The sequence below is a fragment of the Accipiter gentilis genome, chromosome 11 (assembly GCF_929443795.1).
Source record: "Accipiter gentilis chromosome 11, bAccGen1.1, whole genome shotgun sequence".
Taxonomy (NCBI): Eukaryota; Metazoa; Chordata; class Aves; order Accipitriformes; family Accipitridae; genus Astur; species Astur gentilis.
In genome coordinates this window covers 15954837-15974946 of record NC_064890.1, presented here as the reverse complement: position 1 = coordinate 15974946, position 20110 = coordinate 15954837, and the positions used below count along the sequence as shown (strand labels likewise).

Here is a 20110-nt window from a genome sequence, read left to right as displayed (position 1 = left end):
GTCTGAAGATCACTGTAGTTAATCTTTGAGTAGGCGGTGTTGTAGGCCTACAGTTCATGGGGTCATGGTTTTATTTCACTTGTGTATGGTTGTGTTTATGCACATTAGATTATACTGTACTGCTAACATATTACTAAACGCTGTACTATTTTTCTTTGCCCCCTACTCTCTTGACTGCCATAACTTAAAGTTTATGGCATATGTACAAATATTTTTAGGATGCTAATTTATTGTGTAAAAGGGTTTTCTTCTCAGACGCTACCTTGTGAGAAGCAGAATTGTGTCTTGCTGTTGCTCTAACTGCCCATACATTTTTACATAGTAAAACCAGCCTGCTTTGTGTTTGGTAAAAACTACTACTTCTGAGCCTTCGTTTACAAAATGAGACACTTAAAAAAAAAAAGGAACAGAGGGTCTTACAGACAGAGATTCTGAGGAGAACACTTAAAAATTGCTCAGTGTAGTTGCCTGGAGTGGTAGACAACTTGATTATACGATACTGCTAATAACTCATTAAATTCCATCTCAAAAATAGTTATATTATTTTCCCTATTGTTCCTGTTGGATAGCTGTTCTGAATATTATTCTCTGATGTGATTCCAGTTTCCATTGTAAATCACTTCTGTAGTCAGGTTTGCGTTTTTGTTTTTTTGTTTTTTTTTTTTCACTTCGAGTGCATGCTTTCCATTTGATAAAAATTGTGGCAATCTTTTGACTCTCAGAAAAGTTTAGCTTTAAGCTTTCTCAAAGAGAAGGAAAATATTAGGGGCAAATTCTTATAAATAAAGTCTGTTGGTAGTGGCAAATTCTGCAATACTGACTCTCAAATTTTAGCCCAGTGTGTACTAATGATAAACAGTCTAATTTTGAAATGTGTATGCAAGCCTGAAAGTGCAATAGTTTGTTTTCTTCCTGCTTTCCAACGTTTTCTTTCCACATAATAATTTTTGTCCCAAGAGATGCTCCATTTTTTAACATATTGTCTGAACGTAGAAACTAGCTGTGCATAAAAAATGCAGTTCTCTTAGGATTACTGATAAACCAACAATGGACTTTATATAGCCTGTCTAGGGCATAAAAACACAAACTGTTTTTTGAGGAGGGAAAAATGCTATATATGAAACAAAGAAAAAAGATATTTTATTGTGCATTTATTGTGTCAGGGTTTGAATATATCTCCAGTTCCTGTTATACAAAATGAATACATGAGCTAGAAACCCTCTCTCAGTGGCCATGTCCACAATTTAAAGCAAATAAGAAACAGGCCACCTGCATAATCTTTGTTCTATTCTGATTTTAACTTTGGTACTAGATTTAGAAGATACGTTGAGTGAATAGCAGGTTTCCATAATGATGTTTTTTGGTTATTCCCTAACTATCCCTAACTTCAGAATGAATTGTTTGACAGCTTTTGGCTGAAAACAGTTCTTTTGAAACATAGCTCAGGTTCTGTTGGAGCACATTTTTGTGTTGTTCTTGACCAGTAGCTGCAGAGTTAGTTTGCTAAACTATGATGTGAGAGCTCTGAGATTTATCTTTTGCCTGAAATTATTTGTGCCTATACTGCCTGTTTTTCAGGAAAGTAATTATCTGACCATCGGTTTTTCAAGGCTGGATAGTGCCCTGCTCACCTTTTGATGCTGTTCTATTTTTTTGTTAGTTAATGTATAAACGTTAGAGTCTGACTGAAATCTAGTTGAGTGCTCTTACTATAGTAGTAAGGTATTGATTTTATATTATTGACTCTGCCTGTTTTTATAATTGTGTAAGTATTCTATAAGAATTATAACAATTTCAACAGGAAAGACTGGTAAATGAGGTGAGTCTTTTCTATCTTTGCTTTACTTCCTTTCAGTTTCATTCTCTTTCTTCCTTCCAGTTTATTTTCATTCTGTTCTCCATCCTCTTCCCATTTATATTTTCTTTTTCTTGTTCATTTTTGTCCCCAAATTCCCTCCTTGCATTATACTACTATTCATTTTCTGACATCCCATTAATCTTCCAGTCTTTATGGCTTACTTTCCCACCTCCACAAGTACACCCACAGGATGCTTAGAAATTTTACAGCATACCCAGTTGTCAAAAAACTAAACCTACAAGTCCCAGACCCATAATACTGTGCTGGGAATGCTCATTAACTCCCACACTGTTTGGAAAAAGAAACTGGTACAGTTAGTATAAGGTCTGTAAACCGTAATACATGCCTAATATTCCTTTGCTTTCCACTAAACCTGGAAACTCCTCATTGGAGTTGGGGAAGGAGATGCGATCTGGCTTTTTTGCTTCAACTATGGTTTTGATCTCTGCAGAATCCCTAGAAAGAGTGACATGAATGTGTAGTTATAGTGCTGTGACATCTGAAACATTAGGTTTGAGGAGAATGCCCTGTTGATCAATGGATCAGAAAACCCATTGCTGTAGGTGGATGTACCAGCAAAAGAATCTTCAGCACAGCAGCTGCATCATAGCTTTACTGCTGTGGTAGTGCATGTTCCCCACACTTGAAAAGCAGATGATCACACCCCCTTTCTTTGACTCAGGGGTGTCTGGCTGAAAACAACTGTGACCTGAGGAAGATGAAGCAGAATTGCATTGGTCTTGGAGCAGACCCTTTCAATGTTAGTGGCTACTACTGTTGCAGCCACCAGCAGGAAGGGTGCAGTGGTGTAAGGTCCCACTGCCAGAGGAGTGTCAAAGTGGGGTTTCTAGTGGGATGTGCCTGTGGTCTCAGATGCTTCTGTCCAGTCTGGGTGCCAGGATTTCTGCCAGACCATGTTCTTTACTGCTGGCAGAAGTCACTAAGAAAAATGACAAAAGACTGCATCTCTAATGTGTGTATGATCAACTGATCGCCCCCTCCACTAATTGCCATTGAATGCTAAATAAAAAAGCAGTATTCAGTGTATGGATGACAATGCTTAGTTTCCAAAGACAATAATTTGAGGCTTTTCTTTTCCTAAATTGCACCCATGTCAGTGTTTAGTGTTGCTCAGTGGAATTATCATCAGATTTAATCTTAATCAAAGGTCTCTTAAAGAATGGACCTCAATAGTTTTTGGATAGTTTTCACTCTCCTGTATTTTGGAAAAGCTCTGAACAAAACAGAGACAATTGAGGTTTGGGTTTGGTTGTTTTTTTTGTTTTTTTTTTTTTCCTCTCCAGGCTTTGGAAATGATCACTGTGTTGCTTTGCACTCTTAATTCTGCTGTGGCGAAAATGAAGTTATTGTCAGCATTAGAAATAGAAATGTAGAAATACAAGCTTAAATTCTGCAGTTGTCAGTATAGGGGCTTGACCTGCTTGCCTCTGCTTATCCTTGGTTAGTATTTTTTTTAAAGCCTGTATCACATTTAATTAACTGTTTGGCACTTAGATGACACTACTGTAACAGATACCACATGTTAAAACGATATTACTAGCTACACCATAGCTGAATATAGCTGTACTGTAACTAACCTTGAAATTATTGGATCAATCACTGGTGACTGACCCCAAGTTAGATATTGCTAGCAGTGCTTCCAGTTCCTTTTTTTCCATTCTTCTTATTCAGAGGATAGTGCCAAAGGAAGCTAAGCAAAGCATTGGTAGGCAATCAAAGGAAATAAATTCTCTCCTTTACTTTCTGTTCTCTGTTACGCAGTAAGGATGCCAGTTATTTAATGTTAAATGAAATGAATTAGCAGACTGAACTTAAAGAGGAGCTTGCCCGGTAAAATGATGCCTCATCATGGTAAAAAAACCCTATGGCACAGTTAAAGATAATCATTATTTTTGAAAATCTTCTTTCTCTAGAATCCTACTCAAGTGGGAACTGCTCTTCAGGTTTTCCATAACCTTGGGACTTTGAAGGATACCATTGCTAATGTGGTGGATGGATACTGCACAATCCTGGAGGAGAACATAAAAAATGCTTTGGATATCAAAGTACTGACCCAACCATCTCAAAGTATTACAAGAGGTATGATACTTGTTTTACAGAGAATAACTGAGTTTTTTGACAGAAGTACAGTGTGTTGTCAAATGGAAGAAACTCTCACATCTAAGCCTGTTATAGGAACATTTTCCTGCTTGCTTTAACCAGTAGAGGATGGGAATAGGCATGTCTCAGAAATCATTTAATACAAAGCCAAAATTAGGTTTGTCTGTTGTTATTGGGCTCAGACAAATTCTTCTTTCTTTGTGTTGGTGGGAGGATCATGGGTAGAAATTATTTGCAAGCAAAGGAACAAGCCTGAAACTACGTTGTGATGCTTTTGTCAGATGGAAATAATTTCAAAGCAGTATATTCAATATGAAGGAATGTTGCACTGTTAGACATTTAGATCCCACATGTTAGCTCAAATACCAAAGAATACAGAGGAATTGGGCAGCCAGGCAAATTTGAACTTTGGCAATATGAACATTTAAAGCTTTTTTAAAAAAACTTCTGCAACAAGTTGGGGGTCCAGAACCATAATCATCAGCATAATAAAGAAATACTGCCCCTCTCAAGGAAAGTGATGGTTTAGAAGCTGCATGCCCTTCAGCTGGAATATCACTTTTTTTAGCAGTTTACCTATGCACTTAAGTCCTGAGCTGGTAATACCTGTATTTTTCACAGCCACTGTCTCTGCCATTTCACTTTGCTATTACATCCTGCAACAGTGCTCACTGGCATTACCTTGGTGTTTCTGTGGAGGTCTGAACAGTGGTAACAGTGATGAACATTGAAGTATCCCCACTAACTTTAGAGTTTAGTTGACTTCTCAGTTGAGACAACTGAGGCCATTCAGAAAGCTCTGTTTTGAAGCTATTTTAGGCTGTTTTGATTTTTTAAATAAAATTATTATGTCAGACTGCATAGAGATCTGTATTTCTAATATTTTAATTTTCACACATGAAAGCTGAAATGTGGTGCTGTGTGTTTTTAAAAACCATTTAGGTGGTCCTGGTAGAGCTGCTATGCCAACACCTGGGAACACAGCAGCTTTTCGAGCAGCCCTCTGGACAAACATGGAGAAACTCATGGATCAGATCTGCGCTGCTTGTGGACAGGTACTCATCAGCTAATTATTGTTTGTCTAGTCATGCAATTTTGCATGTAAGATATTAGATGTCAACTTTTCCTCTCAATTAATTCTTTCTTACAGGTGCAGCATTTGCAGAAAGTATTGACAAAGAAAAGAGATCCTGTGTCACATGTCTGCTTCATAGAGGAAATAGTTAAGGTAAAATTTTAATTTAGCTGAATATGTTTTAGTAATTCTGTTAAGGAAAATGTGATGAGGGAATGCTTTTGTTTACAATTTTACAGTTCCATAAAAAATTTGTAGTTAAATTAATGCGAAGTGTTGAACATCAACCTAACATCAAAAGCTATATTTATGGTCTCTGGGTTACATCTGTAGGGTATAAACATGTTCTTTTTATAATAATTTCTTTTCTTTTCTTTAAAGGGAGCTGGTAAGGCACACTGTCAGTTTTTATTACTGATCATTAATGTCATTCCATAAAATACCATGTGATTCAAGTAATTAATTAAGTGTGTTAGTTTGCGTAGAAAAATGTGTCTTCATCTTACACTTTCAGCCATCTATTTCTCTACTTCTTGGCAATTTCTTCCTTGAAAAATAATCATGGCTGTTCTTTTGAATACCTATTCTTCTCCATTCAATTGCATTGTTTTCTATTCATATTTGGAATAATTTGATTAATGGTCTTCTGAAATGTTAGGAACAGAATTACTGAAGTTATCTCATCTACCTTAGTAGATGAGAAGAAACAGAAACAAAAGATGTGTTTATGCAGACATCTCCTTTTCCAAGTATATGGCTGGATTTTTAATTTACATGAATTTAATTTTTTAAATATGTTGGGGAAACTCTTCATATGCAAATGTGGTCTTCTCAACAGTGAAAGCAAATAATGCAGGTTAAATACAGCATTTAAGTTTGTCTGTTAAGCCCATCTCCAAAAGACGTTGCACAGAACATCACTTTTCTATAAGGCATTTCAAGCTTCTCTTTCTGTGTTGGAAAAAAACCCAAACCAAAACAAACACAAAATGCTTAGAAAAAAAGTTTATAAACTTCTACCATATTTTCTTCATTAAAAAGTTTGATCCTGCAAAAACTATCTATTGCTGCCTTGGTGGAGCCCTTCAGTCTGTCAGCATGTTTAAGGAGAAACACAGAAACCTAGAGACAGAAGGAGGAACTCTGGAAGGCTCAGGAAGAGTTTGGATGGAAAGGAAGCTTAGATAAATGAGCTTTCAGTGCTCATGAGTGGCTCCCACCCTTAGCCTGTGCTTCTCAATTCCTCTCTTCCCTTTTGTAGAACAGCACTTGAAAAGGAGATAGGATTTTTTCCAGTTGTCGAGGATGATAATAGAGGAAAGTCAAAGGAAATCTTTTATCATCCTGGAGAATAAATGAACAGGGAGAGTGAATCTCAATAGAAGCTAGATGCAGAGTAAGGAAAAACTCATTAGAATATAAAATAAAAGCCTTTTAGGTTGTCATATGCTAAGATTACCCTTCCTTTCCTTTGACTTCATACTGCAGGATTGCATCTAAGTGACAAATTGTATTTCCCAAATAAAATGCATCCATTTGTTTTTCCACAGTTAGCAGTCTTCCAGTTAGTTTGCTCTTCAGCAGGTGTTTTGGTGTAGTATAACACCAAGCTGGATGGTTGTCATTCTCAGTGAGGCAGCTAAGTAGTGGTACATCCTTGTATGATGCTACCAGAGTGCTCCCAGCATGACACAGTACTGCTGATAGCATTGATGCTTTACTTCCTTCTTACCTGAGATGGTTCACTGTAGCACAGTGTTTTTCTTGGCCCTTCTCACAGTTATACCATTTGTTCCAGTGTCCCTTGAAAAAGGTACGGCGCCAGCCTGCAGATGGGTGAAGTCACACCAAACAGTAGAGCTCTTGTTTAGACAAAATCAGACAAGTACTACATGCTGCTGAAATTCAAGAGTACATACAAATGGCTGTATGGGAAAGTATGAATTGTTGTGTACATTGTGTACATAGATATAAGAAAGAAATTGGTATTTTGCTGTTTACTAATGAAGATTCCATCTTGTATTAATCCAAACTGAAACAACATGCTTTCCTCAGCAAGTGTTCTGGAGAGGGAGGAAAGTTAGATTTTCTTTATTGTATTCGATTTCATTAATAAACAGCAAATGAACAAAACAAACTAAAGGTACTAACATTATACCCATTCGCTAGGGCAGCATGCCCATGCCAGAAGATAGGAAAACGAATCATCCACTCTACAGTCTGTGCACTAATTACTGTTACTGATGTCAACATTATTATTATAGTCATCTTCTGCAGCAGCTGCAGTACCACTTTGCCTGTCCATCTGCTTCCTTGTTTTGATTACTGCAGTGGAAGTATCATCCTAGGAAGCATAAGAGAGGAGGAGACCCAGCCTTTTTAAAGCACAAGTCCTTTAATAGCAAGGAAGCTACTTATGTGTTTTGTGGTTTGGGTGGTTTTGGGGTTTTTTTCCAATCATTCTTTTCCATTGGGGATTTTTGTGTCTTTCTCTTCACAGATAGCACAGCCTGCATTTTTTTCTAATTATGATCTCAAACATGTGCTTTCTGGCCTTATAATTACCTGTTGTCATAATAATATTTAGTAGTGTTGTATCCTGTTGTATCAAAAAATGTAGTTTTAAAAACACTAGCTAATTAATTAAAGGATTCACAAACCCTCTCTGTTTAAAAAAAAAAAAAAAAAGAAACAAAACAAAAATCTGACAGATGGAGAAACCGAGGCACAGAACTTGTAAAGTTTATAAATACTGGAGTTCAGCAGGAGGGCAATGACAATACCCGCATCTTTTCTACACTATGGTTTTTCTTACCGAATTCACTTCCAAATTTGTCCATGATTAGATGTGGCCAAGAGTTAAGTGACATACCCGGGCTTACATGAGTATCATGGAAGATTGTGGAGATTAAATTTACACTGCACTTTTTTCCACTCCTTCTCTTTCCAGATCTAGCTTTTGGTATTTTTCCTTTGCCACAATATGAAATGAATGTAATTTTGAAAAGAAATCGTGCCCTTATGTACATTGTAAAAACTTTTACATGTCATAGTAGTAATGAACTATAGATTCATTTTTAATCTGTAAATGTGAAAATTACAGATTTAATTTCAGAAAAAGATCTACGAGATATTTAAAGGAGAAACACATTTCTTATAAGGCTGAGTGGACATTTTTGTGGTTTTATCTAAGGAAAAAGGCCTTTAATGACTAGATTTTAGTTGAGGAGCAAGGCTAAAAGAATTCGGAATTCATTAAGTTCTGATTTCTAGTTTTGGGGATAATGAATAGAGATTTAATTTTATAATTTTTTTAAAAGGTAGGGTTATTATTTTCATAATGTTGAGGGTAAAAATTAAAATTACAAATAAGATTTAAATAATGTAAAATTGATATTTTTGTTCACCTAATGATTGGTTATTTATATCACTTCTTTCAATTGCTTAATTCACCTTCAGAGAGCTAATAGGTTACTCTAGTTTGTTCTGCTTTATTGCTTCTCTCTTTCAATGTGTAGTGACTAATCCTGCCTCAGCTGTTTTAATACCTAAACTACAATTGACTACAGTGTAAGTCGCAGTAGGACATATCTTGCTGTGACAGCCACCTTCCTAATTAGAGATAAGAATCCCTCTAAGCCCCTTGTAAAAGAGTTGAAAATGATCTCTGATCCTCATCTATTTTGAGTCCTTCACTCCTACATAGGCATGAGCGAACAGTTCTGCAAACTGAGAAGCAACCTTAAAAGCAGCAAATCATTTTGTAGGGGGTTTTGGGGTGGTCTATAGAAAGGGTGAGCTGGGGTCTCTCCGCTGGGCAGAAGGGCACTCCCTGTGAGAGGCCAGATCTGCCCTTGATCGCCTTTGATCTGCTGATGTCCAGCTTGTTAGCAGCTAAGGCACACCACAAACCCTGTCATTTACATAAGCCTCTGGATAAAAAAGTGAGCTGGGAGTTGTAGGGAGTGTTATTATGTACTTTATGGAGGGCTCTTATCATTGCCTCTCCTGATGAATGTTTGGTGAGTAAGCAGGCTATTTTCCTGAGTTGTCAACACTGGCAATATGAGGTGTTAACAATACAGAAGGAAATGTCCTCATCATTACATAAGATAAAGAAAATAAATGGAAAATATAAATGTTTATTGCCCAAAGTGTACTTACATTTCACCTTCTTATTTCTCCTCCCTGTCAAAACTTGTTAAAAAACGTTGCTGTTTTGAAATTATTCACATCTAACGTCACATATTCACATTCAGTTGACCCAATTAAAAAATAATCCGAAGTGGAAAAAAATGAAAAATAATCTAATTACTGCGTTATGTGAGTTCAGAAAATAATCTGGTTTTCACCTATTATTACAAGTATGTGATTTATTTTCCAGTATTTTTTTTGTAGAAACAGAACTGGACTACTTGCATATTATTTCTACTGTAGTTTCTGTTTATTATTTAAGCAGTAACAAGGTACTTTGTGGAGATCTAAACACAGGTGAATGAGCAGCTTTTTGATCCCCAAAATACCGAAGATGCTCTTTATTTCAAAGATACAAATTGTCCTGCTGAATTCACTTGCAAGATTTTTGAGGTCTCTCTTAAAAAACTAAAAAGGTCTTACCAGTTAACGGTCCTGATTCTAGTTTTGAATGGTTCAGTGTGTCCAGACAGCCATGCTAAAAGTAATTTGATTCTAATTCAAATGGGCGGGTCAGAGCCTGTGCAATGGTTTTCTAATGACACTGCATTCTCTCTAGAACTTTCTCTGACAGAAATGTGCAGCTGTAAATAAAAGGGATGGTGTGGAGGTTGCATGCATTAGTAGGTTATAATGACCTTTGTTCCTTTTCACTTATGGGTTGTTGGGGTTTGTGCAAATTGCAGTTCAGTGATGACTGAAAATTATTAAATCAGTTGGTTTTCAGTCAGCTTGCTATTCGACAAGAAATGCATTTACTAGAAGTGCCGCCTCTTATCATTGTTCTTGTCAATCTTACCTGAACAACTGCAGGCTGAGTGGATGTGGTAACAAACCACCCTTTCATCCTTGGATGGGGTATGTAGTAGTCAAGGTGAAAGTATAGTTTGAATTGCTGGTGTACAAACTAAATCAGTTCTCTGGATAGAAGAAAGCTGTCAGGTCCCTTGGGTAGTTACTGGCTTTTGGAAACACTAAGTTCATTTACTTCTAGCTGATACATATCTTGCAGGAATATGGGAGGATTAATTAATGTTTTAAGCAGTTTTGGAGATACAGGACACTGTTTAAGACCCAAGTATTTTTATTCCTAAAAATTAGTTTTTCTGAGTAATCATTTAAGAATACTAATATTCTAATAGGGAAAATGCACAGTCTTAACTTTATTTTCTAGTTAAGAAGGTTATATTTCTTTTAAAAAAATAGGTTTTGTTTCTTTTGTCAGCTGCATAAAGAGTCCTTTTAAAAATGTTGCACCACTGCTGGAAATCTAGAAACTATTACACCTTGGGTATAAACTGATCAACTCAGTGTAATGAAATTCTATGCCCTGCAGTAAAACAAAAAAATCAAGGTCATTTTTAAAATCATGGTGTCATTTATTGACATCTATTGACCTGCAATGTATAATGTAGACAACATTAGAAATTTAAATGCAGTGTTCTTTTAAGAAATTTAATCTTGACTACTTTGAGAAGATGGAAAAGCTTTATTGAAAACATACTTGGAATTTGTCTTTCTTTACTGATTAATTGCACTACTGAGGATGATGTCTTTTTGTTCACAGTCTAGCATTTGGCAATTATGTTGCTATAGAAATAGTGCAAATAGATTTCCTTATTTCTGTCCCATAAGATCTTGCCGTACAAAATTGTTAAATCATTTGCATTGTTGCTTTATTGGTGGAAAAAATATTTAGGCTGTCCTTTAAATGTCTTCTGTTTTTAGAGCAACGTTCACAAGTCCCGTATTTCTTTATGGTGGAGCCTTTGATTACAAATAGAAAACACTGTATGTATTAGTATGCAAAGCCTGATTTCAGGAGCCTGCAGCAACTAGCTGCATCGTAATATTCACTATATTGTTTTACATTTCAAAGAGGCTTCACAATAAAGATGTTTTTCATATTCTACTCAAAGTATCAAAATTTCTACAGGGAAAAATAAGTTGGAAGTGATTGTCATGAAGTGGGAGCCAGTTTAGAATCAGTGGGTCAGATTTATTATTTGAATGTTAGAAATAGCTATTTTAGACACACACACACAAATATGATAATTCACAGATGGGAAATTATACTCATTAAGTTCTAAATTTACAGTGTGGAGGAAATAAAGACGTTTGTAAAAATAAATATATGTCTTTTCAGCATCTTCTTGCATTCTTCTCTAAGACTGAAAAAGGGAGGGACTTTCATTCTTATTCCTTGAAATTAGATTTAATGTCAGATACTAAATAGCCATATTAAGAACAGAGCTCAAGAGATTTCATTTCATTAATAGCAAAGTTAATTAGTAGTTCGGTATGTTTTTTAAAAATTAGGTAAGCTGTTCTGTTTTTATGTTTGAGGAGACTGTAAATGGGTTTTGCAGGCTGTGGCATTAATATTATTGTAGAGTAACAATGAATGCAGATCTTCAAATATCTTTGCTCTCATGGTACTGGTACTCAGCCCACTATTGTTCAGTGGTTTATTAACTTACTAGTAGCTATTAGTGAAAATGGGTTATACTTTTTGAACTGTGAAATCAAGTCACTTTCATGTGAATAAGTGGGAAGAGGTTTAGCGCATGGGTTCTGTCAGCCTGTACTTTTCTCCATCAAAGATAATCTTGTAATCCTGCAAACAGACAACATTAATCTAAATTTCAAATCCATACAGCTGGGTAATAATGTTGCTTCACAATATTAACAAGTCTGCATACATGCTATAATACAATGCACTAAAGATATAAAGACTACTGAATAAAAAAAATTTTAATATGCAAGTATAAATGTTTTTTTACCTCCTGTTCATTCCATACCAATAAAAGAATACTGATCTGAATCCTTTCCTTACCACCAGTCATTGCATAGAAGATGGTTAAATCTGCAGTCTCTCTCAGTTGCACTGTGTGCTATAACAGCCCTCTTTTTTGAAGTTCTGAAACTCAGCTTTTTATGAACATAAGGTTGCTCATGAATGGTCCAGCTGAATGGCCAGGCCCAGAGGGTGGTCATCAGTGGCACAAAGTCTAGCTGGGGGCCAGTAACTAGTGGTGTACCCCAGGGATCAATACGGGGTCCAGTCCTGTTTGACACCTTCATTAATGATCTGGATGATGGGGCAGGATGTTCCCTCAGCAAATTTGCTGATGACACAAAACTGGGAGGAGGGACTGATGGTCCAGAGGGTCATGCTACCATCCAGCAGGACCTCAGCAGACTGGAGAAGTGGGCTGACAGGAACCTCATGAAGTTCAACAAGGAGAAGTGCAAAGTCCTGCACCTGGGGAGGAACAGCCCCAGGCACCAGTACATGCTGGGGGCCACCCAGCTGGAAAGCAGCTTGGCAGAAAAGGACCTGGGGGTCCTGATGGCCACCAAGTTGAATATAAGCCAGCAATGTGCCCTTGTGGCAAAGAAGGTGAAGAGTATCCTGGGCTGCAGCATGCAGTGTATTGCCAGCAGATTGAGGAGGTGATCCTTCCCTTTATTCACCACTGGTGAGGCCACACAGGGAGCACCGTGTTGAGTTCTGGGCTCCCCAGTACAAGAGAGATGTGGACACACTGGAGAGAGTCCAAAAAAGGGCCACAAAGATGAAGGGACTGGAGCATCTCTCCTACGAGGAAAAGCTGAGAGAGCTGGGACTGGTCAGCTGGAGAAGAAAAGGCTCAGGGGGATCTCATCAGTGTATATAAACACCTAAAGGGAGGGTGCAGAGAGGACAGAGCCAGGCTCTTCTCAGTGGTGCTCAGTGACAGGACCAGAGGCAAGGGGCGCAAACTGAAACACAGGAGGTTCCCTCTGAACATGAGGAAACACCTTTTGCACTGTGAGTGTGACTGAGCACTGGAACAGGTTACCCAGGGAGGTTGTGGAGTCTCCATCCTTGGATGTATACAAAAGCTGCCTGGACACGGTCCTGGGCAGCCTAGTCTACGTGACCCTGCTCAAACAGGGGGTTGGACTAGATGACCTCCAGAGGTCCCTCCCAACCTCAACCATAATGTGATTCTCTTGACTTCTTGCTTAAAATCTCTACCTAAAAGGTCAGTTGGCTGCTTTGAATTTGGCATTTACTAAAAGTAGACCTTTTCTGTCCTAGACTAGCAAAAGTGTTAAACTTTTGCCATTAGAATATTAAATTTTCACACTTACCATGCTTGTATTATTGGGGAAAGACAACAGAAAGATTTACTTGAGAGAACCTTACCTTAAAATACAGATAGCTAGTTTGTGTTCACCTACAATGCACAAGCCTATGTTTGACTTTGCTTTTTTGAGCTGGGACAGAGAGCAGGATGAACCAGCACTGTCCAAATGTCTCCTGGCACTATCATTATTCAGTACTATCATACATTATTGTTTTACCTAAAAAACTCTCTCTTGTAGGGAAGTTGCACAATATTACTGTCTGTGCAGGGTATTGACAATAGTAACTTTATAGTAATAGTTGAAACGCAATAGTTATACTAGGTGAATGTGTTTTTTGCTGATTGTTGATTATGGCCCTGATTCAGCAAAGCACTTAAGCACATTCTTAATTTCACATAAAAAAGGTATACCATGAAAGTCAAACAGACTGCCTGCATCCGTTATTCTAATAAAGGTAAACTTTGTTGAATTATGGCTTATACTAATGATCTTTGTCTAGTTCAGGTGCACAAAAAAGTTAGCCTAACTGTTGAGAAAATTCATTGCCATTTGTGGTCTAGCCTGCCGGACATTTTTTGTCTTATTTATGTGTGTAATTTCCATCAGCAAGTATTTCCTATGTGAATAGTATGTGTGACTGAGTACTGAATTTTTAAACAGTATGAGAAAGGGTAAAATTATAGTGGATGGGCCAGACTGGAATCTGATTGTTGTGTTTTTCTATTTTATTCTACACAGATGCAAGTGGATTCCCTAGGAATAACATTTTCAAAAGTAGCTAAGTGCTTATAGTCCATATGTCTTTCAAAAGCATCTTTCTATTCCCCTGCTTCTGGCCAGCTGTCCAGCAGGTCGGAACAGCAGAGGGTTGCCCTAGTTTATGTTACTGGGCAGTTGTTCAGTTCATTTCATTTCTGAAAGCAAAGAATTCACAAGAGGAAGACAGATGTAAGCAGTCTTGCACTGCCCAAGGAGTTGTGTAGGGGCTACTACATCGTTTGAGTCCCTGCTCAGCTGTATCAGTTCTGGAGAATAAAGTGGTCACTGGGCGCAGGAACAGCAGTGATGGTATTTTTAATTACCAGTTTGGGTTGGTAGATTATTAGTTTATGGAAGTGTAGTTAGGTATAGGAGCATTTTCACAGCAGATTATTATGAAAAAATAGCCAGTTCTATGGCTGATCTTAACCTCCAAGCCATTTTGTCGTGGTGCAAATTATGATTTATGTGCAGATTTTCTCTGCTGTGAGATCAAGATAAAGCTGCAAACAGATAGTACCATCAACTCAAAAATGCTGAGTTAAATGTATCTGCTTTGGGGCGAAAATTCCATTTTATCATTATAGTCTTACAGTTGCTTGCAATTAATGTTCATAGGTTTAATTCAGCTGTATTCCATGATGGGAAAATATGTTTATGTCAACCTGAATCTTGCCTGTTCTGAGTTTTAGATACCATCAATTACAGTTAAGGTTCTTTTGTCGAAGAAAGAACATATTGCATGAAAAGAGGAAATAGCATTATATTATATGCTAAAGTGTAATAATTTCCTTCTGAGAGATTTTAAATTAGCTATGGATGTTTTATGTAGGATTTCTATATATGCATTATGCACCTGAAACAGTTTTGCCCCAGATAACAGTACCAGACCTCTTAACTTCCAAAGGTTTATGTGTTCTCTGCGTTATTAAACACATACACTGATGGGGGGGGGGGCGGAATATGAGAGAATGGTGACCTTTTTCCAGTGTTGTTGGTTATGGAATAGGAAGCTGTTGGAAAATGATTGCCATAGAGCTGAAAAGATAATCGGATGCAGTTCATTACTCATCTTGTCAGCTGCTCCTGCTACAAGGGATTGTATCACAAGATGTTAATCTGCTTGTGACTCGATTTCAAAGCAAGCATTTTTATTTTGGAGGGGGTGTGAGTAATTTAACATCTTCCAATTTTGTTTCATTTTCAGAAGCAAGAGAAATGGAAAATTCCCAATTTAAAGTCTCAGAATATTAATTGATAAAAATATTAGTACATCCTTGTGGCTTCTGTTACAAAAAATATGATGATATGCTGCAAAAAGCTATTTAATTGCAGAAGTTGTTCTTTTTAAGCTAATGATGAGGTAGTGTATTCCTTGAATAGTGGAAGTTAGTCTGCTAGCACACTTGTGTTCTGCAAGACAAGTATAGACACAAGACAGATTTGCACCGGAAAGAATCTCTTCTACACATTGAATCACTAATATGGATGTACCCAATGCTCCCATACATTGTCTACCACTGAGGATATTTGGTGTAAGTGTAAAGAAGGACCAAATTTGTTACGTACACTCTACAGATGGTAAGATGACAAGAATGCAATTTTAGCTAGATGACATTTTCTGAAAGTGAAGGGCCCAAAAGAGCAGTTACTTTCTGATACTGTGTGATGTTGCTTACAGTGCTATAGGAAGCATAGGGGAAGGCTTATAAACTTTCCATTACAGTAAGATGAGCCAGTAGATTTACTGTGTACATTGCAGGCAAGCAGTACTGCCTTTTCCTCTTACACCTTCATCCTGCCTATCTTCTTAAGTCCTTAAAGAAGTTGTCCAGTACAAGGAGAGGGACATTCCTTTAATCTCCTGCTAAGCTGGAGAAAAACGCGCTTTTTGCTTCTCTTTTTTTGTGTCATTTTCTAGTATTGATTATTGTCAAGTGGGATTGCACATTATATTTTAAATAAATTATAGTTTCTATTGTGATCTACAGGCACAGATGTAACCTCTATTAGAATACATTATTTAAAAACTAAGCAGTGAGATATTTAAAAGTTCTTAAAAAATAATATATTGAGTTAATGTGCAAGCAAAAGAAATTACAGGTTTAAACAACACAAGTAAATGGTTCTGGACGCTCATGGTTGCATATGGTACTTTTTACTCCAGCAGGAGTATCTAATGCTAATGCCTTGCTGTATTCTAATTTTGGTAGCTACAGTCCACCCACCTAAATGCCCCCTGGTGTACGTGTAGGCAATAGTATGCTCTGGTTCCTGCCACAAACTCTTACATGGTCTTTTGTGTGCTATTAATCAGCAGCTATATTTCCTCTGCAGAGTGACTGCAGCTCAACAATGGACAAAATGAAATATCCTGTCTTATATTATAGAAGCAACCAGTAATGACTCTGTAGATAGTGTTTTTAGTTGGTCCAAAACTGGGGCATTAATCATTTTTTCCCCTAAACATTTTTGACTGAGTAGTCAATCAGTATGAAATGTTATTTGAATTTGCCACATAGCTTTTCCCCTCTGTTTCTCCTCATACATAATACAGCTGGTTATCTCAGACGTGAGGGCCTTCTTCACTACAAAATTCTGTACACCATTCTGTGAGCACCATTTGCCCGGGTCAGAAGACACAAGCTATTGGTACAGCTGTGGCTACTATGCAAATGTTTACATGAGTACATATGTGTATATTATATATGTATATATATGGGTATATGCAAAAGTTATGTATTTTCACGAAAAACATTAAATGTCATCACATGTATGTTACTATTATTTGTCACCATGTTGAATCTGACAGTTAAGATAGAAATGTCAATGTGGAGGGACTCTGTGCAAGTTTGTTTTCAAGACCCTTTAATCATTGTATTTTCTGCTGAGACTATGACAGAGGTATACATGATGATTACAGTAATGAAAAGTTGTTTGAAAGTGCTCTGTAAGTATTTTTCCACCTCCATTAGATTATTTAGAAATTGAATTGAGTTACCATGCTGAATAGGCAAACATTGTTCCAGGTTGGAATAGAGAACATGAAAACTAATTAATTTACTCTATAGTAGATGTGAAAGGCCATTTGTTTTATAGTAATTTTCATGTTTTAAATGTGAAACTGTGAGAAGAACTGAATAATTTCATGTTTATGCTATAGTAATAAATCTACTAAAAACCCAAAGATATTTTTTGCAGTGCATCTTCTGAATCATTGTCTAATATTATAATTTTACTTTGCCCATTTATAAAAATCAAGTACAATTTTACAGAAAAGACAAGCATAGCTATAAAATAAGTTACTTCAGTTTCTAAATCCATCAGTGTCCTCAAGCAGTCAAAAATGAGATTCTATCATGCCAGTTTATTTTAGTATTCTATGTTAATTCTCATATATTTTACATGTATGAGTCCAACAACATAAAAGATATTCTCTGTCAATTTTTAACACATGGCCTATAAATTTTATCTTTCTTTGAATATCTTCAGAGATAAGGAGTGGGGTTGGATTGATTCCTCATCTACTCTGAGAATTTGTGAAAGCATTCTCTCTGATTATTGTCTGGGGGCTTGTTTGTTTGTTTGTTTAATTTTTAGATATCTCCGTGTACCTTTGACTGATTTCAGGTTTTATATAAATTCTTTAAGAAGAGAGTTTTAGAACTGAAACTTGAGCTTGAACTTGCAGTCTTTCAATGATCAGATCTTCAAGTGGGATGCAGTGGACCCTGTTAATGGATGACATTCTAAACACCTTCTTTGCTTTGCATGTTATTGCCAATGCAAGTGAATAGAGTGCATTCTTTCTTCCTTTGTCATCTTAAGTAGTAATTCAGTTTGGAGTAGCTGGACTTTTGTATTTGATAGCTAATCTCCTCCTTTTTGTGGTGCTGGGCAGTGCAGAAGTTGAACTGACACTTTAAAAGGGCTTGTGTTATTAACAAGAACTAGGGTTGGTTGGTTGGGGTTTTTTTCATTTTTCTCGTAGCAGAGTCACTGGCAGTGCCAAAAGGAAGGCTGAGAAAATGCATCCCTCTGATAGTGATTTCAGTGTTGAGCCCTTTGCTTAAACCCATCTTTAGCTGTGAATGTTGTACTTTGATTTAAAACCTTGGATGTTTCAGAGTAACTCAGGATAGAAACAGCCAAGTGTCAGCATAAGATCCTTAGAATTGCTGACATTTGTCATCACTGCTGGCTGTTTCACTTTTTCATTCTGAGCACGTTTTGCTGATTATCATTACTATAGTGATTTGGTCAAACTGGTTCATTTATACAGTAGGGTCAATATATTCCATCTATACCACGCAATGAAGAAAACCATTCTGTCCAGAGTCAGCTTCCCCTTCCCATAAAAACACTGGACAGCCTTCCAAGTATTTAACTAGTGGGCAGGACAGGATACCCATTGTCATCTCCTGTAATTTTTTTCTACCTCAAACACACAGACAGGAAGAAAGCAAAAGAGAGAAAACAAAGTCATGCTTTAATGCTTGAGCATAAGTGCAAGATGTTGTGGGGAGTAAGGAAACAGCCTGCCATTTCTTGTATGTCTTTTTTGCAAGAATATTCTACGTTGTTTCCACTTCTGACAGCAAGCCCTGTTGACATAAGGTGGTGAAGAGTCAACTGTGAAGTTCACTGTATTTTCATGTGGTTTATGTTTTTAGAAACAAGAAACTGTTCTGTGGGAAGCAGAGCAGCATGCACTGTTTTTGGTCCCTGGTCAGTGTTTGCAAGTGTGTTGTAATGGCAGTAACAATAATTGCTGGGATATAGCCAGCATGAGAACGCCCGCAGAATGAGAAGGTCACTGCAATGCAAAGAGATTTTCTAACACAGCTCCTGAGGTGTGCTGCTTCAGTCTACACTCATGCACCTAGAGACCTGGGAACATTTCTCTCAGGCTTGAAGGAAAATATTCCATTTGAGAGAAGATTGAAGCTTTTATTTTTGTATTCCTCAACATTTTTTCCTAGCTTTAAACTTGAGGAAAACCTCTCAGAATTCTTTTACTTAGTTTTATTCTCAGTGATGGTAGAACAGCTTTGACTGGAAGCATTTGTCTTGTTTAAGAATCTTTGAAAAGAGTGTTTTGAAACTTGTATTTCTTTTGTCCCTTGCTATCAGGATCGCCAGTCTGATATTTTGTACAAATTTTGGACTGCAGTAACTCAGACACTTTCCTCTCAGTTTCAGTCAGCAACAGACTGTAAGTATTCAGTACAAATTATTTGTAATGTGTTCTATAGTTATTTTGAATCTCTCATTTCAGGAAGCCCTTTGCTCATTATCTTCTCTACTAGAACTATAGCAGCGGTTCACTCAGTGTGGGGTCTGTGAATTTAAAACTTTTTGGTTTTGTAACCAAACAGGTTGATCCTCCTAAACTATGGTTGAATTTTCAGAAAGAAATATTTTCTGCTTCATTAAGTAGTCATTATCTGATAACAAAAACATATTTTTGCAACTGTATGTGGAGGTAAAAATGTTTGGAATGGTACATTATACTTTCAAAAGCAAATGGGTTTGCCAAATTTAAAAATAGTAATTTGATTTTAAAGAGCAGTTCTTACAGTCTTTTCTTGTTAAACACTGATTAGTTGTAAAAATCTGATTTTGGCCATTTTTTGATACCTTTGTAAATAGGAGTCGAGTTTCTTCAAAATTGTGTCTTGTCTAAATATAGATAAATGGCTGGTGTTCTGACTATACACAATATTCTGTACATATGTAATACATAAATAGCAGATACAATCAAGGAATATTAAATAAAAAACATGTATAAACATAAGACAGTACTATTACCAGTATATGCTAATGCAGCATGCAATTGGATCATAGGTGAGCTTGGTGCTTTCATAAATATGTCTTTCATGTTTGTGTACAGTGTATAAAGTTAGTCTTTTGCACATACAGATAAAGTGCATTAGATTTGTATTTATCTTTGCAAACTCAGCTAT

At 36.8% G+C, this 20110-nt stretch overlaps 1 protein-coding gene across 4 annotated transcripts in view; it reads left to right on the top strand.

Annotated features, from left to right (window-relative positions):
* The window catches only part of COG5 (component of oligomeric golgi complex 5), a 193519-nt gene that overhangs the window by 122676 nt on the left and 50733 nt on the right, over positions 1 to 20110 (top strand). For all 4 annotated transcript variants that reach the window (XM_049814169.1, XM_049814170.1, XM_049814172.1 and 1 more), the window contains 4 exons: positions 3793 to 3958; positions 4922 to 5034; positions 5130 to 5207; positions 19278 to 19359. In XM_049814169.1, the coding sequence (XP_049670126.1) occupies positions 3793 to 3958; positions 4922 to 5034; positions 5130 to 5207; positions 19278 to 19359 (439 nt within the window). The remainder of the gene's footprint in view (positions 1 to 3792; positions 3959 to 4921; positions 5035 to 5129; positions 5208 to 19277; positions 19360 to 20110) is intronic.